Below are 25,564 nucleotides of genomic sequence, written 5' to 3' on the forward strand. Positions count from 1 at the left end.
CATCTCGGATCATCCCGTCTCTGCCCCAGAGAAATTATCTAGCTAGATGAGGCAAAGAGTGGGAGGAGAGGTGAGATGCAGAGAGCAGAGAAGACTTGTCCAAGATGACGCAGTGCCAGAGCCAAAAATAGCCAGAATCCAATGCCCTTGTCCACATGACTCTCCTCGAAATAGTTCTTAAGGCCTTGGAGTCTAATTCAGTTTTTTCCTTGGATCCTAAGCACTTGGCTCTTAGATACATTTCTGACCTCCTGAATATGGAGAGGGAAATTAAATGTCCCTTTTCTAGGAAATGCCTATGAAAGATGCATGTAGGTTTAAGGCCTTTTTCCTGGAGGAAAATGCTCTTCCCTTCCCCCAGGATGCTTCGGCAAGGCTGCCACCCCTCTTTTACTTCAGCCTCTTTCTGCTAACACTGATTTCTTGGTATCGATTGTGTCACGCCAAGTGCTATACGACTGCGTGCACAGGCCTGGGCAGATAAACCCTCCTCTAGCCGTTTTCCACGAAGTTTTGTTTCTCTTGGTGTGTGCCTAGTGCCTGGTCGGGTACCCGCGGGGCCGGTCACTCAGTGAATCCCTCTTCCCAGCTGAAGGCATGAGACATAACACAGACGGACCAGGTGTGCTGCTGGCTGAAGTGCAGACCGTGGCCCTTCTCGCTTTTTTAGCCGTCTTTATCTACTTTTCTGTTCATAGATCCAGGAACTTTCCCCAATTTTCCTTTTCTCTTTTACTTCCCGGGCTATTTTCGGGCTTCCTATGCCTTTCCTGCCCGTGCACCTGCCGCGAAGCACAACGCTATGCTGCGGCAGTACCGCCGCCCTCCCGCCCAGCTCCGTAGGAGGCGTTTTTGCTACACGAGGAGTTTTTAGTGCAGACGTGGCCTGTTTTTAGCTGCTTTCCGTCCCCCAAGCATCACCTCTCAAGGCGAAGCCCCATCTCCCTAGCCCTGTGCTTCCAGAAGGATGTGTTGGGTAAGGAACACCCTCTGTTCCCCTTTGCGAGAAGACACTCGCTGTAGAAACATCTACTTAAATAAAATGCCTATAGCCCCCCTCAACTTCATGCAGCGGCGAGGCGGTGCTCCCACCCCCGTCCGCTGCACTTGTCCGGCCCCGGGCGGGCGGAGCGGGGCGGGCCGGGGGCGGGCCGGGGGCGGCCGCGGAGCTTTAGGGCGGCGCGTGGGAGCGCCTGCCCTCTCACTGGCGGCGGCGGCGGCGCGGTCGTCTGGCGCTGCCCGCGATGGAGGACATGGGGTCGGCGGCGGCGTGGGTGGGCGCCGTGTGGCTGGCGCTGGTGCTCGCCCTCATCGTGGTGCCCTCGGCGCTGGGCGTCTCGCTGGGCATCTCCGAGGCCTACATGTGGGTCCTGGTGAAGACGCTGGAGGTAGGTGGGGAGCGCTGTCCCCTCAGCCTGGCGCCCTCCCTCGCACGCCGGGCCGCACCGCGCGGGGGCTGGGGGCGGTGGCTGCCCGCGGGGCCTGTCCCGCCGCCCCGCGGGACTCCAAAATGGCGCCCCCGCTGAGGTGTCGCCCGGGGCCGGCGGGGGGCACACTCTGGGGGGGCTAGCCTGTCCCCTCCTTCACCCGGCCCGGGCTGCTCCTCCCCGGCAGCGTCCCTTCGCCCAGTAGTGCCGGCGCATTTGTGCCTCCTCCTGAGGATACCTGGCGGGCCCTGCCGGCCGGGCACGGCTCTCTCCGGCCGGAGGAAGCGTAACTGCTCCGCCGCCGCCTCCAGCCACACCCTGGGCGGCGGCGGGCCCCCGGCGCGGGTGGGAAGGCCCCGCGGGCAGGTGTGAGGGGATGGGGCGGCTTTTCCTGCCCCTGAGGCCCTGCCCAGGGCTGGGGAGCCCGGAGAAGCGTCTGTCCCCCCGACCCGCCTTGGGGAGCGAGGGCAGTGGAGGATAGGGGGTAGGTTACATCCTGTCTGGTACCATCTGTGTCCATTTGTAGTTTTGGAGTTCAAGCCCTTAGGCAGAAACCTAAATCCGTATGAATTTAGTGGTTGTGCAGACTCTGGGGTGTGCTCCTTGAACCTGCAGGAGCGCAAAATAAACCTTGTTACCTAAGGCTGTACCATGTCCTGGGCGCGGTTTTCTCTGCTTGGTGTCAGCGGTTCCCGACCTGAGAGAAACAGTGCAGGGTCGTGCTTTTGGAGGGTATAAATGTGTGGCAGCATGCCCAGCGCCTGCGACAGCAAGTGCCAGGGGTGCTGATGCTCAGAGATGTGGACTCCCATCTAAGTCGAGTGTGTCCAGCACCTCAATCGCCATCTTCCCCCCAAATTCTCTGGGTAAGTGACCTTCTTGCAAAGGAACTGCTTTCTGGACGGAGCATAGTTCATATGTGTGTGAAAACGCTCCCTCTGAAGCTCATAGTGGTGGTGAGGAAGAGTGTTTTTAAAAGGGCTGGTGGAAATGATCTGGTTTAAATCTTTATTATGCTTTTTTCAAGAAGGAGGGGAACCCAAACCAACAAAACAGTTGTAAGGAGGAAAAGTAAAATGATGCAAGGCACAGTCTGTGGCAATTCAGTATACGTCAGTATGTGACTATGGAAAGTAGGTCTTGTCTAATTTCATCTTGTTTTATGAGATTTTCAGTCAAACCTTGCTCATGTACTTCAATGCCTTCAAGATCCTTGGTGCTCGGCTAATAAAAATGGCATCTGTTAAATGCATCTTAAGTTAAAATGTTTCAGGGCTTTTGGTGAGAATGAAACTGCTTGAAGTACTTTCTGGGGCCCTGGATAGTATGAGGATAACTGTGAAGGGTAGAAGATGCAGTTATTACTGGAAAAAAATTTTTGGATAGCAGAAGCTGAGGAGTTGAAGGTCACACTGGCCTGAGGGAGCAATCTAGATGGCCTGGTAAGATAGCCTTGTTTGGGTGACTTGCCTTCACCTGTGATTAACCACAATTTACATTCTTTATTCTTAGATCATTAATAATTATTTTTTAGTGTCATCAAATGTTGTGACAAGAGGTGTCTCAAAATGTCTTGGGCAGAAGTATGGAGAAGCAATTGATAGCATGTCAATGATGGTGACTTGTTAGGCTAAGAGTAAGAGCTCTTCTGATGCCTAAGAGAGAAAATAATGACTTATCTTGAGAGTTGCCATTACTTTTGCATTAAATACTTTCTGGAATTACATGCCATTCATTATATTAAAAATATATGATATTTATACATAATTATAAATTATATTGTATCTAAACATTATATATTTAAAAAAAAGCCAGTGACAAATTGGGAAGTGTTCTGAGAAGAGTCTGGTAAGTTGGACTTGCTACAGAAGAGTGAACAAGCTCAATCCACCTAGGTGGACTTATCTCAACTTGGCCTTGCTTTGCCTGTGAATTCTTTATGCCCTCAGAATATCTGCATGGGGAGAATCCCTGAAAGAAAGTGTTCTGTTGTGAAACGTCTCCTGTTCCTTGGTTCACAAGTCTGTCTTGGTCAGCAGCCTGACAGAGACAGGCTGATAGTCTGTCAGCGAGTTCCAAGCAGCGCCTGCAAGAACCCCTGAAGATACGTGTTGTCGCACCTGACTTTTCCCTGCCAAAAATCATGTTAACAATGGAAAGTGTTAAATACACAGCTGTTAGCCTTGTGCGGTTGCCTGGATGCCTGAAACTTCCTGGGCTGTTGAATTGAGCATGCAGGCTTTCCACTGAGAAGCAGTAGTTTGTTTTGTGGCTATGTTGAGTCATAGGATGCTGCAGTCTCTGATGGCTGAGACCTTGTCCAGCACAGTGGTTAACTTAATGGCTTTCTTAAGCTTCCTCTTTGTCTTCCAGCCCTGGGTCTCCCAGGCGGTCTCCCCTGTCACTTTGCTGGAGGGTGGGCTCTTGAGCCTGCAGAGCGCTCAATCAGGATGGCACTGCTGCTGACGCTTTGTTGCCTCTTTGACAGGCTAGATCTCAGGAACTGTCTGCAAAGTGGTGGCTGTTTGTGCACCCCAGCTGAATACCAAGTTGCTCTCTGGCTTTGCCTGCTTATATCCCACATGTTTGCATAGTGGGAGGACACAGTGACTATGTGGTTTGTTTCCTACATAGCATATATTGTCAGGTAACATGTGCTTTATTAAAGCCTGAGTCTGTCAACGTGGGCACCATAGTTTATGACTAAGGAGATGGAGAGTCTACAGTTTGCTGTGGCATGTCTGCTTGTCCACTGTCATGTCAAATGAAACAGGGCATATAAAAATGAATCTGTGGTGTTGTCATCTAGGCTGTCGTATGGAGCAAGTTGAGGATGATACTGGACTTGTGCTTGAATTTTTTCTGGCCAATAAAAATAAATCTGTTGCCGCTTGTTTCAGGAGAGCAGAAGCTTGTTCCCAGTGCTGCAAGCATGGTCCAAGAAAAGGGAGGGGGAAAAGCTCCTTTTAAGAACAAAGTGTTCTTGTACTTTGACTGTCTGACATTACTGACAATGGAGATCAGTTGGTGCACAACAGCTTTTTCTCTCTGCTGAGCTGCCTCAGCAAGGCACATGCTTCTAAGCAAAATGCAGCATGTACAGACATCAGTGAGGATGTGCTTCAGTTGGGTTGTGTTGTGGGTTGCATTTGACCTTTAAGTACTGCACTAGGGATGACCAGCTTTATGTGGAGTATATAAGTATATTTTTTCCTATGTGATAAGGGGGAAAAAAGAGCAGAAAAGCATGACCAGCTATGCTAATACTAGAGGAATGCCATACAGCAGGCAGACTACTTGTTACTAGAGAACCTGCTTTCCCCATCACATAGGTATTCCTTAAAGTACATTAACTTGCTTCTGAATTGCAAACTAAGTAAACTTTTAGGAAACTGCTCACTTTCTTCTGCCTGTGGCTTCCCTTTCAGTGTTAATAAAAGGCTCTCTGGCACCATGTTAGCATGTTTTTTTTGAATGTTGGATTACTGCTACAAAAGCATCTCCAGCAGCTGTTTGCTCCTACAGGAAGCTAGTCTGGGCTAGTCACCTGCCATGCTGATGCTTGTGAGATCACTTGCCACAGAAATCTTTCCTATTGCTGAAATGTTGGGGACTGCCTCTTGCGATCATCAGTGTGCTGCATTTCTCCCTGTTTGTTTTTAAACATTGTCAGATAGCTTCCAATTTTAAATTTAGTGCGTCTTTACCTCTTGGTCTCATTTTTCATCTGTCTTAGTCCGTTGCCTCTCTTATAAGCTCTACTATGAGTTGAGGTTGATAAGGCACCTGCAAGCATGCTGTTTGAGCTCTCTTGCCAAGCAGTGGAGAAATCCAGCCTTTCAGAAAGTGATTTATCTTTCATTAAGGCCCGTAGAGCAGCCAGTACCACAGAGCAATCTGTTTCTCTATTTCCATCATTTTGCAGAAAATCTGGAGGACTAGTTTGGACTGTATGCCTATATATTTGGCAGTAGCGATGAGCCCCCTGAGTGATGATCTCTGCTTGACAGCTTGCAGCTCACCTTGTTAAAAACTAATTCCAATACTCTGTGGTTTTTTTTTTCCAGTCTGCTGTTTTCCTTGGGGTGCGCCTAGCTCCCTGAGACAGGGTTGACTTGTCAGCAGCACTTGTACAGACTGCCCTGCCTCCTCTTTGTAATGGGAAAACATTTCTTGTATTTTTTAACTGTGTGGTGTGTGTTACTTGTGAAATAGTAAGAAACGAGCTAGCCTGGGGGAAGTGAAGCTATTAGGTCACACTTGTGTTGAGAAACAGCCTGGCTGTAAACCAAAATCACCTTATTGTGTATTTTGGGCTAATGGTTTGTTGATGGCTGCAAGCACTTTGAATGGGGCCCCTCCACCTCCCTTCCCCCCCCCCCCCCCCGATCTCTCGGGACTCTTTCATTGTGGGCTTGCAGTTAGCGGAGAAAGCATTTCTTGAATGGTTGCTTTTGCTGGTTGTGTTGTAATGCACAACAGATGCTTGAAGTCGTAGGTGTGTTTCACGTTCTGTAACTGATCCATCTGGGTTTAATAGCAGCCCCTTGTGACAGAAGCAATTTCTAATAGCTTATGCTGCCCTGCAGGGAATGTGCTTTTGCTAGACAAGGGTGTAATATTATTCGGTAGCTAGGAGGTGAAGCCAAAAGTACTTGCGTTGCAGATGACCCTGGCAATGTGAACGGACCTAAACTTGAGAATAATATACCTGTGGGGGGAAAAAGGACCTTTCGGTGCCTGTGGTCAAACTGTAGGTTGTGGCTGCTAGGGTAGATGGGATGGGCTGTTATGTCCTGTCCCAGATATGCCAGGCTGCAGGTTCTTCCCATGAACCACCATCAGGATTGCATGTGGTGCTGGGTATAAGGGTGGGGAAGGGAAAAGGAGAATGTGTAAGCTAATAAATAGGTGAATCATTGTGGGGTTTTGACTGTTTCCTCTTTAATTCACTGGCCTCTGAAGCAAGCTTTGCTGACTAATGTTGTTGCGCAGTGTCAATGAAGGCCTCTGTAACTGGTATCCTTCCAGGACTGCCAGGCAGAGGAGAAATGGAGAGCTCTGAAGTGAGAGAGTAATGCTGAAGGCTGCCAGCTCAGATGTTAACAAGAAGCATGTCTTGGAGATGTGCCTGATATGAATGATGCACCCTTGTTTGCAGGGCTTGGACTGGCTTTCGGAATAGTATTTTAGCAAATCTGCTGCATAATCTTGAAGTAAATCCCTGGGCTGTATTAACCTAGACCCCAGTCCTATGAAGGCCTTATGTATGTTTTCAACAGATTTAATAATCAAGGCTCCTTGCACATAAGTAAGATTGGCGGAGCTAGGGGTTACCATCTGCTGGGGTTGCATCACTAATTAATGCAGCATCTTTCTGGTCAACAACCCCGATCTGAAACTGCTCTCAATTTCATAGCATGTGAACACTGGGATTTCTGATACTGTTGATAAGCAAATGCTGTTAAAAAAATAACAGCAGCTGTATTCAGAGCTTACCTTAAAGTAACAGTTTGTGAAGCTGGTGTAAAAGAAGCTGCTTGGCATTTTTGTTGCTGATGCCATTGGTGTTTTCCTGTAAAGCTGGACTCTTTATTGTTCTCTGGCTACCTGTCCACCAGGAAGGACTTGCTATACAATTCATGTGTGAAGAAGAATTTGGAAAGCTGCTTGGAGGCAGTGACAAGGATGTCCCATTAGAATGAGGAAAAGATGGCATGGGAGACCACAGAGGACCCTTTGCCCTCACTCAGAAATGGTTTTTCCTCTTGGTGGTGGTGGTTTCCTCTCCTCCTCACACAAAACAACCCAATAAATGGCATGTAGATGTTGCTGCATTAAACAATGTAGCATTGCGTGGGAGGTGCTATGAAATCTTTCTGTTGTTACTGAGGTTTGGAGAGCCTCCAAGGAGCAGCGCTCACCTAAACTAGCATATAAACTTTTGCTCTGAACATGACCTGGCAGTGCCTTTAAATAGGGCAACACTAGTGATCTAACTCCATATGACTGCACATTTCGGTCATCGTCAGTAATTCTCTCCTCTTCTGAACAATTGTCAAGCATTGCTATTAAGCCAGAAGTGATATAAAGGTGATAAACGGGGTGAAAAGCAAAGCTCCATCTTTTAGGGAAACAGGGGAAGTCCCTGAAGTGTTCCAAATAACTGGACTTGTGATTGGTCCTAACAAAGTATCTCTAGATGTGCTTTCATGAAACAATATGTCAAGCTTGGCTTATCTGGAGAGAAGTGTTTTTGACATCTGTTGTAAATAATGTGTGATTTTTGCCTCTGAGGTCTAACTGGATCTTTCTCAAGTACTGCATAGGTCCTATATATGTGGGAATTGCTTAGTGATGCATAAGAGAAATTGGTCTTTTGGCCATTTTGTATAGGTGGGAAACCTTCTTAGGGAAAGGTTGATATGTTTTCCTTGCCTAGTGAAGTGTGGTATCTTCAGACTGTGCCTTGTGTGATTAAAGCATCCAAGATACTTTGTCCTGAGTAGTTGGAATACCAAAATTTCAAAATCAGACCTGTGGTGGTGTTTGTAGTTTCTGTGATTGCTCTACTTTCTAACTTTACATGTTAGTTCAGTGGGTAGCCCCGGCTGCAGAACTATTTTTAATCTGTTCATGAGCTGGTGATTTATACTCATTCCCCAATACTGCTTCAGGAATCCCTGCTAAAGACTTAAATCTGCACCAAGGTGCTCAAGACTGTCTGCTCAGCACCAGCTCCCAAGCTGGGAGAAGCCACTTAGATTTGTGTTACTGGTAAGTGATAAATCCAAAAGACCTGCCAGTCTGCTTTTTGCTTATCTCCCGAGTAGAACGGAGGCTACGGCTTATAATTTCGTTTCATGCTTTTTGATCTCTAATACCCCTCTGTGGGATGGGTTGCCTTACATTGTGATAGCTCTTTGTGGCATAAAGCTGTTCTTTAGCAAAGGAACCAGCTGAAACAGCGATGGATGGTGCAAATCCCTAGCTAGCAGGAAGGAAGGGAAATTACTCACATTGCTGCATGTGTTGTCTCTTTTGTTTTCCAAACTGGATATAAACAAACTTTTCACTTGATCAAAGTACAAATTTTGGCTTTGATGTTAGTGCCTTTATTTCAGGTGCCTGAGAATAGGTGGAAGGATTAGATTAAGTAAAAGTGTCTTGCTGCTTGGTTGCTGGAACATGCATAGTTTTTGGAAATGTGGATTGAGGGAAGAAGAAAGCTGACATAGAGGACTTAAAACTGGTTTGCTGTAGCACCTGGTAGACGTGGGCCTTTATGAATGCCAAAAGTCTACTGGCCAAAAAGGGAGCTAGTCTCTTCCTTGCTGGTTTTATGAAGCATGCTTAAATCCCCCGGGAGATCTGGCACCAAAAGTAAAACTGCCTCAACTACTGACTTGTGGAGCACAAGTCAGCAGTCCCTGGAACACTCTGTGCAACCTTTGTACAAGATGCCATGCTGGTGTCAAGCTTATGGTGGTGCTCCCATCCCCTGGGAAGGCATGGGTAGAGGGCAAAGGGAACTATCCTCTCCAGTCTTCCTCTTTGTCCCTGTCCTCCCCCTCTCCCAGGTAGGGTAATGCAGCTTTTTGGAGTTAGATGAACCTTGTGGACCAAAGGTCAGACTACTTTGGAAGCAGGAATGTACTTTTCTGAATAGGGTAGACAAATGCATCTAAGCAGTAGAAGCTTGCTTGGGTTACATGACGCTGCAATTTCTGTCTGCTTTGGGAAGAGTCCACTGCCTCCTTTGCATAGCAAAGTGTCAAAAGATACTGCAGTACAGTAGGATGTTACAAGCTTTTGAACATTACAAAGGCATGTCTCATTAGCCTGTGTCGTCATGGCTTGTGCTGAGGCTCCAACTTTTTGACACTGTGTAGCATGAACTTGTAACTCCAGGATTTCTGTAGCAAGAGCATTGCGAAGGGAGTGTTGCCTGCTCTTTCTGAGCACCAAACAGAAACTGTTCTCCCAGGTTTTGCAAAGCAAAAGGTGGCAGTGCTAGGTTTTGACTACCTGTTTGAGAGGGTTTGGAAGATGAAGACTTATTTTCTCAGCTAGTGTATATGGCTGAGACCATTAGCCAAGTATGTTCTTACGTTTCTATGTAATAAGTGACTTACCTGCATGCGGAGATTTTAATTCATGGAATACAGTGATTCAAGTCTGGTCAGAGGATGATTGCATCATTTGCTGGTCCACCTGTACCCCCAAATCCATTTAGTAGAAGAAATGCAGAAATGGAGGTATTATGAATAGTTTCTTCCTTGAACAATGTTTCGTTTTGGTATTTCCGAGAACTTTTATGGCCATAGCACTGCTGAGGATGATGCGTAGCCGGAAAGTACTGAGTTACTCCTACAGGTAAAATCAGTTCCTGGAACAGCTATTGCCTTAGCAGCAGCAGAACTGAGAAAACAAGTGAATATATTGGCAGGGTAGATTGTGATTCAGTGAGACCTAATACAGTAAGCAGTCCTGGCTGTTCCTGGTGTCATGGTTCCCATGACAGCTGGGAAGTTATATGGTGGAGTTAATGCTATGAGTCAGGATACTGACCCTTCAAAACGGAACTGCATTCCCAAATGCCTCACAGCTCTGTTGGCGAGAGGTGGAAACTGCATGGTTTAGCATTGGTCTGGGTCCTTTCTGTGCAGACCAGTGAGGACCATCTGTATGCTGTTAAAACAAAGTATGCTTTTGATACTGCTTAAGGACTGGAGAGTAAGTTGTTAAGGTTTTGATCTTTTGATATGAGCTCATTTCTGCGAGGTCAGCTGTCTGTCTTGGAAATGCCTATTATAACAGTATTCCTAGAAATAGGATTAAGTCTCATGGGGGAGGAATTAATGTGCATAACAGGGAGCCACAAAGTCAGTCCTCTTTGGCTGAGCTTTCCACCCCTTCACAAAGCTGCCATGTAGGGAAAGGAAGAATCCAGGCCAGAAGGGCTACTCTGTCATCACGGGCAGGCTTTGGGGCAACAAAGGGGTTGTAATCGCTAACCCAGTAAAAATGAAGGCTGACATAGGAGGTAGAAGGGCTATTTAAAAGCAGTGTGTGTAACTGAGTCAGCTGAAGGTCAAGAAGGCCTTTTGGCCTGAGAACAGGTTAAACTGGCTCCAGCCTCATCAGGGCTGGAAATGAGAGGAAGTCTCCTGACACCTGTGTGGTTCTGCCACGGGTGTTTGCAGGGAGCAGAGCTGCTGGGAACCTTTGACACTCATTGGGGAGCAGAACTTTATTACCTGTTTCAATTTCATTCTCCCAGCCCACCCTCTAAAAAAGAGCAGGTTAACCCCAGTGAGCTGGCAGCCCTTCCCAAGGGCTGGGGAAGGGGCTCTCTCTGCAGCTGTACACTAGAGCTGGTGATTTGGCCTGTTTCTCTGCTGCTCAGAGCTCTAAAATTCCAAGAAACGAGCAGTTGCAAAGTCAAGGGAAATTTCAGTTTTGTTCAGCTTGGAAAAATCTTGGGTGTAATCCTCTTTGGACTGAGTCTGAACTTAAATGAGACCTCCCATGACTGCCAATGCTGTTTTGGTTTTTAGCGGAGTTAGTTGTGTGCAGGCCTCCGTTTGACTTAACCCAGTTAGGACGTTTTTTGCTTCAGTATGGTGAAACTACTCTGAAAGAAGACAAGTTGAGTTGTGATGTGTCTGTTGGCTCTATGAACACGTGTTGTGTGCTTAGGGGCTGTTGGCTAGCTCAGGTCCCGGAGCTTCCCCTGCGGCTATGACTCAGTGGCTGGAGTGCAAGTAGCAAGGCTGACGGAGGCCTATCAGGCTCTTGATGGCTGTGTATCTGAACTGGAACTGAAACATCTGTGAAGCACCGAATTGGCTCTCTGAAGAGTGACAAGCAGAGTTGGGAAGTACTGACTAGCATGGAGTGGTTTTTTTGATTATTAAATACACTGAGGCAGTGTTTCTTTAGAGGAACTGTGTGTGGGTTTGAGGACACATCTGAGGAAGATGGGTGATGATTACCTTGTGAAGATATTGGTTGAAAATCACAACCTGTTGTTGATTAACTGTTGCTTTTTTTAAGTGACTTCTTAAGTGAATACTACATTTGTGAAATTAATGTTTTCTTTCTCTTCAACAGTGGGCCACTATACGGATAGAAAAAGGTGTCAAAAAGCCACAGCCACAGATGCTAAAGACTCCTGCTGCTAATGGTGAGAGCACGGGATAAAGTGAAATTGAGAAGACTAATATTCTGAAGTAGGAGAACTGAGTCCTTTTCAAATGGATGTTAGATGTGTGCGTGAGAGAACTGGAGAAGAGGTGGGGTGGTTACAAGCTAACTGTTACATCTAATTGTTTTGCAATGCTACTGGCACAAGAACTGTTCCTGCAGAATGAAATGCTTCTTCTACTGGCTTGTACTGAATGGTTGAAAAATCAGGGGATGAGGAAATGAAGGGTATGAAATAACATTAAGTTTAACAAAACAAAGTAGAGCTTAAGATGGAGACTGTCCTCAGTTGAGGGAAACTTTCGACTTACAATATGAGCTTGATTTTTGTCTTGAAATCTGTCTTTAGGTCACTGCTTGCAGGGCTGCTGGCCAACTATCTCAGTCCTAATAGCATCAGAGTACACTTAATAATCTCTGAGGAGATCTGAATGTTTAGTGGACAGCACTTTTCCCAAGCTCAGTACTCTTTCTGTTGTAGGACTTGCAGGATGGAAGTGCGTGGTGTTATACTTGTTCCCTTTTTTCAGTCTGCTGCTATTCACCTTTTGGCCCTTGGAGTTACCTCAGTGTTTGCCAGATGAACTTCTTACACTCATTGTCTGTACAAAGACAGCTGAAGAGTTGCTTCATATTTCTTCCTTTAGCCTAATTTTGAAATTAGTTCTTTTGCTATATCTTAACCCATACCGTGTGTGTGTCATGGTAGGCTGTACTAGGTCAGAGTTGGCTGTAAGACTTTAGAGCTGTAAGCGCAGTGAGAGCAGTCTGAGTTTGCCCAGGAAACAGGAGAAGGCTGAACAAGGCGTTGCAGCCAGTGGTTTGTTTTCTCCTGGTTCTGACTGCCTTGGTATTGCTATTGATTTGTTCATTTTTGACAGCATTTGACAGCAGTGTCAGCATTTTCTGTGTGCTCCCTCATTAGGCAGCACAGCTGGAAACAGGACCGGCTTGCCACTTAGTAGACAAGTCAATTGTTACCTGATTCTACGAATTAGCTCATGTGAACATGATACAGTAAAGGGGACTGAACTGCTGAACTGGTTGTGTGTGTTTCATCTCCAAAGGAATATCCTTATCAATACTGTAAACACTGGTATTGTACAATCTGCAGGCCAGGCATAAAACAGGCTCCGACAGTAGCAGATCCAACTGTTAGTTTGCACCTGTAATAATAAACTAGAGGTATTGCATAGCAGCTCTTAAAACAGGTTAAAATTTGTCTTATTTAATTGCTGACTTTAAAGTGGCTGAGAAAAAATATGTCCTGTATCACTCACCAGTGTCCTGAAAGTTGTGGGAGGTTTTTTTTGGGGTGAGGGGAAGGCAAGGTGAGTGATCCTTCCAAATAATGTCAGTGCCCTGCTATCTGTTTCACAGGTTGTCAGTGATGCAGCAAGATATCCTTTTTCTTCCTGTAAGGGTGATAGTGTCCCATCATGTCAGGGTCAGTGAGAGGTCCAACTGTGCTGCTTTAGCCACACAGTAGGAGCTCTTGTCTTCCTAGACATCTGATCATTCTGGCACATAGTTCTTTCTTCTCTAGAAAAGATAAGTAAAGGGAGAGAGGACCCAGCTAGTAGTTCATGTTTTATGAGCTATCTTTCCATAAAACTACAAGTACCTATTCCCCTGTATGTGTGACTGAGGGGTGTATAGTGCTAATACGTGCTGTAGTTCAGAACCTGTACTAATCTGGGTGCGCTCCACTGTCTGGAGCGTTAGTAATAGTAAAAATGACTTGAGGTAATTCATATAGGTGATTGTATGCAGGCTATGTTCAAGCAGTCTTATGGATGGGGATAAACAATTGCAATGGTGGCCTGAAGCACGCTTTTTAATGTCCTTTTATATTTGAAATTAAAATTAAAACCTTTCCCCACTGTAGGTGGCAGTAAGCTGGAGTCTGACTATTCCTTACTTGAGAAGGTGTGGGGAGCAGGGGAGATGTGGAGTCTGCAGTGCCAAGCTGTGCTTGGTGTATTGCCCTTGGGAGCTTTTTTTTAAGCATAGGACTAACTGGGTTCCTGTATGTGGATGAAAGTACTTGAGGGCTAGCGCAGGTGTAGGTTGAACAGTGCAGTATATAAGTTGACATGCCCCCCCAGGTGGCAGAACATGAGCAGACGGAGAGACCCAATTGCATTACACAATATTTACTGAGGGAGGAGAAATTTCCAGTGATAATGAATTACAGAGTAGCTGATTAAAACAGGGTAAAGGTAAGTATCTATGTGTGTGTACGCATATGCATGTGAAGTGCTGAAGGGGAATGTTTAGCACCTCTTCCATCTTTCCTGACCATCCAGTCCTCACTAGGAGGTGGGTCAGGATGGGAGAGAGCATTGCAGATGCATGTGCAAGGGCAAGTTTTCCTGTTCCCAGGCAGAGCAAAAATGGTTGTCCCCAAAGACCTTAAAATCCAGTGTTCCTCAATATGAAAGACAAGAGAGAACATGGCTGAGGAGATACCACCTTTCTCTGCAGTACCAAATCCAGTGTATTTCACATCTGTTAGTGGAAATGGCAGCCAGTGCCTCTGCGTTGGTGGTGTGATGAGGAATAGTCCCAAGAAAAATGTTGACTGGTGTAGTTGCTGTGTGGGGAATTACCTGGTGCTGTCACCGCAAGGTCCCTCTGTGTTAGAGGGCAGCATGTTTATGTGCTGGGCCCAGTGGTAGCTCTTGGCTGAGCAGATACTTGGAGGCTAGATGTCTATCTCATTGCAGCTGAATAACCAGCTCTCAGCTGTTAGTGTGGGTCTTGGCTGTGTCAAAAGGCAGTCCTCTTCAAGTTGGTTGGTTTAAAAAACACAAAAATGCTGTTAAGTCAGAGTTTTGAAAGTGACATCCACTAAAGAAAAGCTTATGCAAATAATATGACTGTAAGTAGATAGTGTCAAATCTGAGGCTGGTATAATTAGCGGACTAGAGTACGTGAGCTCGAAGGCTTGGGGCTTGTGCTGTGACACTGAATAAAGCAGCGGCTACGGCTTTTTTGTTTGAGGGTGACGCTTGCTGTACTCCTGCATAATGCTGCCTTTTAGCCATCTTTTGGCGAACTTGGCTCTGCCCATGGCCAAGGGATTAAAGGCCATTAAATGTGACTTCTGATTACAAGAAAGCTAAGTATATCACCTGAGCAGTGTGTGTTTAATTCTGTTCATAATACCCTCAGGTGCTGCTGACATCTTGGCTTGGAGTAGCTCGTCCCAAGGGCTGCAAGGCAGCTTGCACATGTGGGTGTCATGTGATGATGACAGTGCAGGCTGGTGAGGCAAGACATTACAGCCGTGCTATGTCAGCTGTGCCAGCAGTGTGTTAAACCTGAACCCTGGGCTGGTTTCCGCCAAGAAGTAGGAGCTAGGGGAGCCAGTTGCTAGGCTGATGCTGAACTGGGGGCTGGATAAAGAGGAAGCATTCCCAGTTCTCCTGGGAACTGGAGAGAAGAGTGGTACTTGTGTGATGGGTGCTGGAGAGTTCCCCTGGTCAGTTTCTTGGCTATGACTTGTCTCCCACCCCAGCAGCAGCATGGAGCAGACAGGTTGGGCTGACTTGCCTACAGTCCTGGATGTTTTACAGCTGAGAGGTTTAAGGGACTGACTGAGAGGAAAATTGAACCCCAAACTAGAGCTCTGGTTTGGGTTTAAAATACAACACGAGAGTAGTCCGTCCTGCTAAATGTTTGATGTTATGCGTGTTTGTATAATTTAGATCCTGAAGGGTATGTGGGTGTTTGGGTGTGCCATATTAATGATTTATATTTATAGACTAGTGATAGGACAATGCACTGAGGTGGTCTGCTGCTGGAATTGCAAGTTGTGGCTGCCAAGTTCAGACCTGAAGGTGCTAATAGGTTTTGTTGCAGTGTGACATCTCTTGAATGTTTACCTCAGTGATTTGTGGGACTTGTATCTTGGAGCTTCTTGTGTTATCCCATATACATGCTACAGTGCAATAGAAAGATTTTCCATGTCACTTATAATTTAAATGTTGCATGTGATTTGCACAGCAAATATATTCACAGAGTTTTTCTGCTGGCAAGACTTCCTTGGGATGCAGATTTCCATTGTGGAATGTGTATTTGTGGGAAAGTGCCTAGTAGCTTGAAACAGTTGGGTGCTTCCTCCTTTCCCATTTTTTTATCTCAACATGGAAGCACAGAGATTATGCAATTTGTCAGAGGGTGTCTGACAGAGTGGCAACCTGAACTTGGACCTCTGTAATCCCAGTTGAGTGTCTCAGGGGATGGTTGTTCTGGTTAAATGTTACTCTAGATTTCTTCAGTCATCGGTTTCTGGAGCCAGGCTTGCTTAGCAGAAAGCAGCTACTTGATCTTTATATTTAGCTTACACAATTTGTCCTTGCCTTTGAAAGCTCTAGTGAGAAATTGGTGCTTATCAGACCATAAGTATAACAAATGAAAAGGGGGGAGGAGAGGGAATACTTGTTATTTGTACTGCAATTCTGAACTCTCCAGGTTTCTTTTCTATTGCCAGGCATTATGTGGGCAGAGTTCAACTGAAACACAGTTGTTAGTTCCGAACTAAATTACATCAAGGCACCTCTAGGCACAAATTTGACTTTCGTTTTTTGGAGTGTTTTCCTTTGTTTGATTTAAACTAAAATAAAAAATATTGTGGTCCTGTCTGTGCTTGTAGAAAAGACTTGTGCTGTGAAGGGAGGGAGGTGCATTTGGTTCAAAGCTGGTCCATGCACAGGTGTCAGGTAGCTGTTGTGGTCTGGGGCTTTGGCAGGTAGCAGTAGAGCATGTCTCAGGTGAATGTGGCTGTGGGATGCCAGAATGTCTGACAAGGGATGGTGCCTACGGAACAGGGAAGCCTCCATGGAGGAGACTGAATGCCCTTAAATACACAGAGCACCAGGAGAAGGGAATGGAAAGGCCAAGGTCTCACTTGGTTTCCTCTGAAAGTGTAAGATGGTCTTGGATAAAGTTACTGAGTGAGGGCATGTCAGATGGTGGGAAAGGATTTGCCTTCTTGCTTCACCTTCAGCAGGCAACAGAACTTGAGTATTTGCTGCTCAAGGTGTTTATGTGAGGAAGGGGAGCAAGAACTGGCCTACTGAAGAGTATGCTGTGTTAAACTACCCATCTGATCTTGCTATCTGTCCTGGTTTCAGCTGGGAAACTTTCTTCTTAGTAGATGGTATAGTGCTGTATTTTGGATTTAGTATGAGAATAATGTTGATAACGCGCTGATATTTTAGTTGTTGCTAAGCAGTGTTTACGCTAGTCAAGGACTTTTCAGCTTCCCATGCTCTGCCAGGTGCACAAGAAGCTGGGAGGGGGCACAGCTAAGACAGCTGATCCAAATTGACCAAAGGGATATTCCATACCATATGATGTCATACTCGGTATATAAACTGTGGGAGTGGCCGGGGGTCAGCGACTGCTGCTTGGGAACTGGCTGGGCATCGGTTGGCAGGTGGTGACCAATTGCATTGTGCATCACTTGTTCGTATATTCTTTTATTATTATTATTATCCCTTTCTTTTCTGTCCTATTAAACTGTCTTTATCTCAACCTGTGAATTTTTTTTTTTTATTTTCTCCCCTATCCTACTGTGGGAGGAAGTGAGCGAGCAGCTGTGTGGCGTTTAGCTGCCTGCCGGGCTAAACCACAACACTATCATAGGAGGGGCTCTGACAGTAAATTTGTCTCCTTGAGTAATGCAGAGCGGCAAGTGATTTGGAGGATGACTGTTACTGTATAGAATTATTTCCTCATGTTGTTACCCTTTCCTTCCCAAGGTATCATTGAAAGAGATGAAACGCCTATGGAGAAAGAAATTGCGCGTCTGCATCGAGCGGACTTTGAATTCTCTGACATATTCTACTTCTGCAGAAAAGGGTTGGAGGCCATTGTGGAAGATGAAGTCACCCAAAGGTTTTCCTCTGAAGAGCTGGTCTCCTGGAATCTCCTCACAAGGACTAATGTCAACTTCCACTACATCAGCCTGAGGCTGACTGTTGTGTGGGTCATTGGGGTTATAGTGCGATACTGCTTCCTGCTGCCCCTACGGTAAGCTCATGGGTGCTGAGGGATTTTGTCAGTCTGGGAACATGTAAATGCGTGGTTTCTTGGGAAACATCATCTCAGCTTTTTTAACCCAAAAGCAGCATTAGGAGGTACAGAAGATGAACTGGCTTAAACTCTCCTTTGAATGGTTAAGAAGCCATTGAGAACATTTTATCTTGCCATTTACTGTGGAGAGTAGGTTAGGGCTAGTGGTTATCTTTTCTGTCATGTGTTTTGGTGACATATGTTTAAGCTGGGTGAGCTCTGAAGCTCCCTGACACTATATGCATTGGGGTATCTGAATCTGCTGCCTTTGCTAGATCATGATTTTGAGCAACGTGTCTGGGGATTACTGAGTTAGACAACTGGATATGTCAAGTATCTGAGGAAGAATTGAATTCCTGCAATCCCTTTCCATTTTAAACCGGAAAGTGATATTAAAATGAGCAAAAATACTTATTTTGATTTAATGTCTATTTTGTCTGTAGCTTTACCCTCGCTGCCATTGGGATTACCTCAATGATTGTGGGGACAACAATGGTAGGACAGCTGCCAAACAGCAGGTAGGTACTGTGTGTGGTGGATGAGGGACGAACTTGCCAAGTTGCATCAGTGCAAGCAGCTCAAGATTAGGACTGGACAGATTTTAGAAGTGATAGACTACTGATAGTCCACTCCACCCGCAAACTTGTGGCCTTGCTTTTAGTGGTATTTTGAACTTGGGTTAAGGTTGGCTTTTTGCCAGGCTTGGCACTGGGGTTGGTAGTTTCTGATGGGCTTGTCTTGCTGTCGTGAGAGACTCAAAGGGAGTATTGTGGGGAAGATAAAAGTGCTGGGATAAAAAAATACCAAATGAGGAGATGACAGCCTTGCCTAGGTAAGTGAGACCAAGCATATGACATGTCTTGGCGAAGCTGCTGTAGCAAGTGAGTGGTAGAGCTGGGAATATCCCTCTGTGCTCCAGAGTACCAGGGAAAATTTCAGCCCCGTGTTGCGTTGAGTACATTGGAGAATATTGCGTGTGTGTTTAGCTGCTTTCTATATCCTTCAGATGCCTGTGATTTCTTTCAGTGTGAAAAACTATCTGAGTGAAGTGGTCCACCTCACGTGCTCCCGCATCCTTGTCAGAGCTCTGTCTGGTACTATCCATTACCATAACAAGTGAGTGAGCTGATGTTATGATAGCAAAAGTATGTGTACACTCTGTGTGTGAGTATCCCATTTGAAATGGGGCAGCTCTTTCCTGACCCGCAGGTTAATGTCACACTAGATGCTGACTCACCTGACAGCTTTATGGAACTGTTGTGTGTGTAATGTGGTGCGTAGTTCACTAGTAGTCTAACAAAAAATTATGTAATTGCAGGGAAAACAAGCCTCAGAAAGGAGGAATTTGTGTTGCCAACCACACATCACCGATAGATGCAATCATTTTGACAAACGATGGATGCTATGCAATGGTATGAGGAGATCCGTGATGACCACAGCAGAGGGAGAGAGGCCAGGAAAGGGAAAGATTGCGGGGTATTGGTTGTGGAGTTCAGCACTCCAGTTTACAGTAGAGACGTTAACTTGAGCACTGGTCAGTGGGCAAAAGTATAAATTGTGTTGAAGTTGGTCTACAAGTTACGTGCTGGTGAAGTTGTCCCGGCAGCGTCAATGCTAGGCTCTTCATCTGGTGAAATGAGATATGCTTCCATGCATGCATCTAGATCCTTTCAAGTGAATGCATTTGAATAGTTTTTGTGGGCACCGCCCAATCCTGGTTTGCTGTCTCCAGTGTGTTTGGGTTTTTTTGAGGGGGATGCAGAAGAGGAAGTTCTGCTTTTCCTGTGTCTCGTGTGCTGATGTGCCTTACTGGGCTTGCAGGTTGGCCAGGTTCACGGTGGACTAATGGGAGTTATTCAGAGAGCCACAGTCAAGGCCTGTCCTCACGTCTGGTTTGAACGCTCAGAAATCAAAGACCGCCATCTAGTGACTAAAAGGTGAGGTGTGGGTTGGAGCGGGGGATTGCAGTGCTCGTGTAACTCCAGTACCTACTAGTGCCTGAGAGGTCATGCCCGGGTATGTGATCCCCAATGAGTTGTTGAACAATCAAAGACTCAGATGAGGAATTAAAGCTTTGGAAAGGCACAAGAAGCTAATGAGGTTGCAGTGGGAAACAGGGAATTTGGAACCTTGGGATCTCAAGAGGGCAAAAGGCCAACTTGTGAAAGTATCTTCTTTTAGCAGGAGCAATATCTTATTCCAAATGATGACTGCTGCTTATAACTTGTATCCCTGTGATTAGCATTTATCTGTAATTCCACATTGCTGTAGGCTGGAACAATGCAGGGTATTGCAAATCGGTAGATATAGGTAGGAGTGGAAGCAATCAGTATAGTAGTGGCTCAACAGCAGTTCTTGGAGTGAGTTGGAGGGGTGGTATGCAGCAAACTGTATCATTCAGAATGACCTGAATATGCTTGCTTATGTGGGCTTTGGTACAGTAGACTGTGGTCAAAATGTCAGGTTCCCAGGTCACCAAGGAAGACTTGAAAAGTTTATACAGGGTGAAACGGTTCAGACCAAAGGTTCTGGTAAGGTCTGGATTGCAGCAGACTGTCACAAAAGATGTCATTTGGGTAGCCATCAGCATAATAACTAATGGCTGATGAATACAGATATACATTTTGAAAGGATGTGAAGATACTTCAAATTCTGGGATTTTCTGTTGAAGAGAAATACTAATGAAAAAATGGGCTTTCTGTGACACGAACTGTCTCAACTTCATTTGAAATTGTGAGCCACTAGAAATAACAATCTTTGCTTGTTTGGGTGAGGGGCAAAAATGTGTCTAGTTAAAAAATTGAGCTGCTTACAAAGGCAGTTTTCTGCAGAATGTCACCCAAGGCATACCCATGAACACTGTAGTACAGTGATAGAAATTTTTCCTGATTTTTAAAAAACTTTTAGGTTAGTTTTGACAGGTTAACTTCTTTACCACCTCATTGGCCTCTGTCCAGCAGGGCAGCTTTGCCAAGTCATCCAAGTGTTATTCAAGTAGTGTGAGCTGTAGGCATTTAGGAGTCCTCTTAAGAAATCTGCTGTTAAGTAAGCAGAGTCTGGATGGACCACGGCATAAGACTTTTTTTTCATATGTAGGCAATTTCTTGCAGGTTGAGTAGTTGAGAGTTAATTGGACTGACTTAATGGCATACATTTGTTGACTTTCCTGACAGTCATTAGTAAAATAATATGGAGGAAAGAAAACAGGATGTTGCCTCACTGTAATGCACTGGAGGCCTAAGGGATGGCTTGCACAAAGCTTCAGATTTGTCAGAAACAGAAAGGCAAGTACAAATTAGTGTCCAGTAAAAGGTGCTGGTTTCAAACAAATGTGTTATATGTAAAGATATTTTTAATGCACCTGCCTGGGGAAAAAAGATTGGAAAGGAGCTATTTTTTAAGCTTTCCTTCTGCTTCCACAGACTCAGGGAACATGTGGTGGATAAGAGCAAACTTCCAATCTTAATTTTTCCGGAAGGTAAGAAGCTGAACTGCTCCTTAACTCCATTCAGTGTAGATGTCATCCCTGTTCTCTTTTCATGGTTTCTGGTGCTCAAATGTATCTTCACCTCTGTCTTAGATTTTATTAGGGCATTCCTATTTTTCATCTTTAATATGAGATTACACAAAGACAACACAATACTGTCCCTGGCTGTTGGGTCTCCCAGCAGAAGCTGTAGGCAGATGAATGGGAAGATTGTTTCTTTTGCCCTATGAATATCAATTCACTGTCCTACAGATCTAACCTCAGCCTTGTGCTTTTTGTCTCACACATGTTCTGTCTTGAATCAGGGAGTCAGTCACAAGACAAAGAATGAAAGCAAGCAGGCGAGAGATGCTTAACTTACTCATAAAGGGCCTGCATTTGCTCCTCAGTGAGTGTAAGATCTGTATGTTGTAGTGTTGCTACTGAAATGTGGTAGGTTGTGTGAAGTAATGACTTTAGTTTCTCTTCTGGACAGGCACCTGCATAAACAATACATCTGTGATGATGTTCAAGAAGGGGAGCTTTGAAATAGGAGGGACAATCTATCCTGTTGCAATCAAAGTAAGTGGAAATAGCTGGCTGCTATTTCAAAGTTTGGGATCTGTTTTTGTCAGGGTGGTAGGAAACTGTCTCACTACAGCTGCTAATGAATGCACAATATCCCTGGCAGTTGGCTATGTGCCATGGATGACTTCTAGAGTATAAGTGGCTGAAATGAGAAAGTGAAGTCCTTCAGCCTATGGAGCCTGGCTGGTAGGACCCAGTGGGGTCAGCTTTTTCCTCCAGAAAGCTGGAAGGAAGGGAGATCCAGCTAGTCCTTTCCAATGCTGAATGGAAGAAAAGCATGCAGCTTGCAGCAGACTTTTTTGGCTGTTTGGGCAAATGGGTGACATCTGCTGCTGGTTCTGTCATGTAATCACAAGCAGCACTAATAAGCACAGGCTAATTTTTCTAAAGCCTCATTCTAAGCAAACATGTCAATTGTGAATTTTCTTCCTCTGGCATGTGATTGAAAGCATCCTCCTCAGATCTGAGACAGGCTGTGATGGTCTGTGGGGGAAGGGTTTTATCATTTGTTTTTTGTGATCCCTTACAGTATGATCCTCAGTTTGGAGATGCATTCTGGAACAGCAGCAAATATAACATCGTGAGCTATCTGCTGCGAATAATGACCAGCTGGGCCATTGTTTGCAATGTGTGGTACATGCCACCAATGGTTAGAAAGGTAATCTAGCATCTGGTTGACTGATCACTATTTAAGAACCTGACTGTGTCTGCAAGTGTCTTTTTACTCTGTTTCCCCAAAACCCCTACCCACCCCATGTCTCCAAATCAGTTTTATACTGGACTTTTGTTAGTGTTGACTTTGATGTATGATTGGACTTAGCTTTTCCTGATGCAGCTTGGTACCATCGGCAGTGCATCAAATATGCAAAGGATAGCAGTAAATATACTGCTATTCACAGTAGCAATACTGTTAATATTCCATCCTGTTGGAGCAAAATTTACCCCTCATTTCAACACTTTAGGGCAAAAATGAGCTAAATAATAATCACGTTGGAACATCAGATTGTGTTGGCATGATAAGGGATGGATCGTTTGGCAGTGAGTGAGCTAATTTGATGAGGCAGCAGATGAAAAGCGTTATGGAGGTCTGTTTCAATTTACTTCTCTCTGCTTTGATTATGTGGAATTTATGACCCTTGAAGGAAGGCGAAGATGCTGTTCAGTTTGCCAACAGAGTGAGGTCAGCCATTGCTCATCAAGGAGGACTGACTGAACTTCCCTGGTGAGTGATGCCATCCTTGTTAGACTTCATGGACTATCTATTGTTAGTTTGATTGAGAGGTGCTTCCTCTCTTAGCTTTGTGACAAATAATACTCAACATTATTCCACTCAGGAGAAAACGAGGGAGGAACTTCACATGCACATATGTGTATCTGTTGTGGTTTAACCCCAGCCAGCAAATAAACCCCACGCAGCTGCTCGCTCACCCCCCCACCCCCCCCACCCCACCCCCCGGTGGGATGGGGGAGAGAATCGGGAGGGCACAAGTAGGAAAACTCCCGGGTTGACATAAAAACAGTTTAATAATTGAAATAAAACGAAGTACAACAGTAAGAATAACAATGAGAACAACAACAATAACAGAATACTCAAAGCAGATGATGCACAATGCAACTGCTCATCGACCGTGTGTCCCGAACAGGGGGCGAGCCCCCCCCCCGTTTTTATACTGAGCCTGATGTCACATGGTATAGAATACCCCATTGGCCAGCTGGGTCCACCACCCCAGCTGTGCTCCCCCCTCCCAGTGCAAGCATCACCCAGCAACAGCCAAAGCATCAATGGGCCATCAACGCTCCTTTCACACCAAACCCAAAACACAGCACACCCCCCAAGCTACAGGGAAGAAAGTTAACCCTGTCCCAGCCAGAACCAGGACAGCATCTGAAAGTAAAAATAAAAAAAATGTACGAAGTCTCTGGAGCCTGTAGCTGTCATGCAGTGAGTTTTACCTAAAGTCTTGATGCTTTTGAAGAGGGCCCCTTCACAGTTGTTTCTTATGTTGAGACTCATGCTGAGATTAAGGAGCAGGAGTGAAGTTACTTCACAAAACTGATAAACAACAAAAAATAAAACACAGGGCTTGCGGCTTTCTACTCCATCTTTCTCATGTCCTACCTCAGTAAGTAGCAGCATAATGCCTGGATTTCATAAGACTGTATGAAACAAACTTGAGAGCAAGATTCTGATGAAGAGAATGGGCAAACGGACTCAACTATGAGGTCCAGGTGGCCCTCTGAATGATGTAAGGCAAGAGACAGCTATGGTGTTACAGAAGATTGACTGCCTCTACATTCTAGGGAAATAGCATCCCAGGTTGGCAAAGATTTCTATGGTAGGTACAATCTGTTACCAACATGAGTAGGCTGCTTTAACGGGCTAAACTCAAAATTTGGACTGCATAAGCGTTATGGCTTAAGGTAAAAGTTTTAATAAACATGCTTAAACTTGGATGTTCTAGAAAGTCTGAAGAAAAGCCACCTTAATAATCTTTTAGGCTCAGTTGACTAAATAGTTAATATAATACCTAGTTTGATAACAATAGTGGTAACAATCATGATGGGTTACTTTTCTCTCTTGCTCTGTTCCAGGGATGGAGGTCTGAAACGAGCAAAAGTCAAAGATACTTTCAAAGAAGAACAGCAGAAAAACTACAGTAAGATGCTGGTGAGAAATGGATCAATAGGAAGTCTGTCTACAGGAACAGAGTCAGACTGAATGGTGGTTCTTGAAAACTAATTTTGCACAACCAGCCTTAGCAGGAATAATGTTTTTTAATTAAAAAAAAACAAAACAAAAACCCACAAAAACTGGAGCAACAAAATCCCTCATCATGTGTATGCATATTCTCTGTATGGCTGGTGCAGAGCCTGCCAAGGGCAGCGTCTCTGTGTCTCTCCTTCCCTTTTCACTTTTCTCACTCCCCTGCCCCTCCCCATCTTCATGTGATGATGCACTGCAGCTCCTAGTATTCTCTAGCTGAATGTGTGGAGAGTTAAGAGACAAAAGGAAAAAAGCACCACAGTTTTTCCTGAGTTTGTAAGGATGAAGGGAAGTACACTGGACAGATACTATCAGGACACTGGTTGTGAAGATACCTCTTGTTCGTGGTCCTTTGAAGCTTTAAACATAACAAAACTTTGTCTTTCCTGTTGCTCACAGACTTTTAGTTGTAGATGACTTAAATAATGTGTTTTAGGATGTTGTCAGAACTGTAAGATTGACTCTTTTGGTTAGCTTGCACCTGGATGTGCAAGGGGGGAAGGGAAGCAAGGGCCGCAGACCCTGAAGAATGGGAAAGGAGCTGCCCTGCCAAAAGCACAGTTCACGGACCATGATGAATTTGGTGGCCTTATAACATGGTATTGCCTTTATTGAGAACTGCTACCTGAGGGAAGATAAGGGGCAAGTCCTCAATCTCCCTGTCCACTGCTGCTGTCGAAATTGCTTTCTTGAGATCTGGAGCTGTAAAGGTAAGATATAGTAAGCAGCTGGATAATGTAGGCTATGACAGGTGAATTTTTATGAAGTGAGTTTTCAAGACTACCCTTCTGCAAAAATTGCTGCTAATGGCTTAAAGATCTCAAGAGAGCCACTCCAGAAACACATTTTGTGTTGATCTGGGCTAGCAATAGCTATCACAACTGTAAACATAGGATCCGTAAGTCACCTATGATAAGACGTGGCATGTTCAAATCTGCAATGTATTGCTGTCTGAATGTAAAGAAAATAAATTCTATATTTCTAATGGGTCTTGTGTGGCATTTATAGTCTTCTCTAAATGTGTGT

General features: G+C 45.1%; 1 protein-coding gene across 2 annotated transcripts; it reads left to right on the top strand.

The window, feature by feature from the left end:
- Positions 1–1,198: 1,198 nt before the first annotated feature.
- On the top strand, positions 1,199–25,523 carry LOC142082145 (glycerol-3-phosphate acyltransferase 3). 2 transcript variants are annotated; one of them, XM_075149956.1, is made up of 12 exons: positions 1,199–1,388; positions 11,544–11,616; positions 17,408–17,678; positions 18,164–18,238; positions 18,747–18,836; positions 19,039–19,132; positions 19,542–19,657; positions 21,143–21,198; positions 21,683–21,768; positions 22,304–22,432; positions 22,917–22,996; positions 24,367–25,523. In XM_075149956.1, exons 1-12 carry the CDS (start codon positions 1,245–1,247, stop codon positions 24,491–24,493), a joined length of 1,341 nt encoding a protein of 446 aa, XP_075006057.1. In that variant the 5' UTR covers positions 1,199–1,244; the 3' UTR covers positions 24,494–25,523. The 2 variants fall into 2 exon arrangements, with proteins under 2 accessions (XP_075006057.1, XP_075006058.1); XM_075149957.1 differs by lacking the exon at positions 11,544–11,616 and having other exon boundaries at positions 1,314–1,388.
- The last annotated feature ends 41 nt before the right edge of the window (positions 25,524–25,564 follow it).

This window comes from Calonectris borealis, chromosome 4 (genome assembly GCF_964195595.1).
Source record: "Calonectris borealis chromosome 4, bCalBor7.hap1.2, whole genome shotgun sequence".
Taxonomy (NCBI): domain Eukaryota; kingdom Metazoa; phylum Chordata; class Aves; order Procellariiformes; family Procellariidae; genus Calonectris; species Calonectris borealis.

Bases quoted from the DNA above. Each gene is read 5' to 3' on its own strand.
- LOC142082145 (XM_075149956.1), top strand. From the start codon at position 1,245: ATGGAGGACATGGGGTCGGCGGCGGCGTGGGTGGGCGCCGTGTGGCTG. The intron at 21,199-21,682 runs GTAAGAAGCTGA...TCTTCTGGACAG, and splicing joins AATCTTAATTTTTCCGGAAG to GCACCTGCATAAACAATACA. The intron at 21,769-22,303 runs GTAAGTGGAAAT...GATCCCTTACAG, and splicing joins TCTATCCTGTTGCAATCAAA to TATGATCCTCAGTTTGGAGA.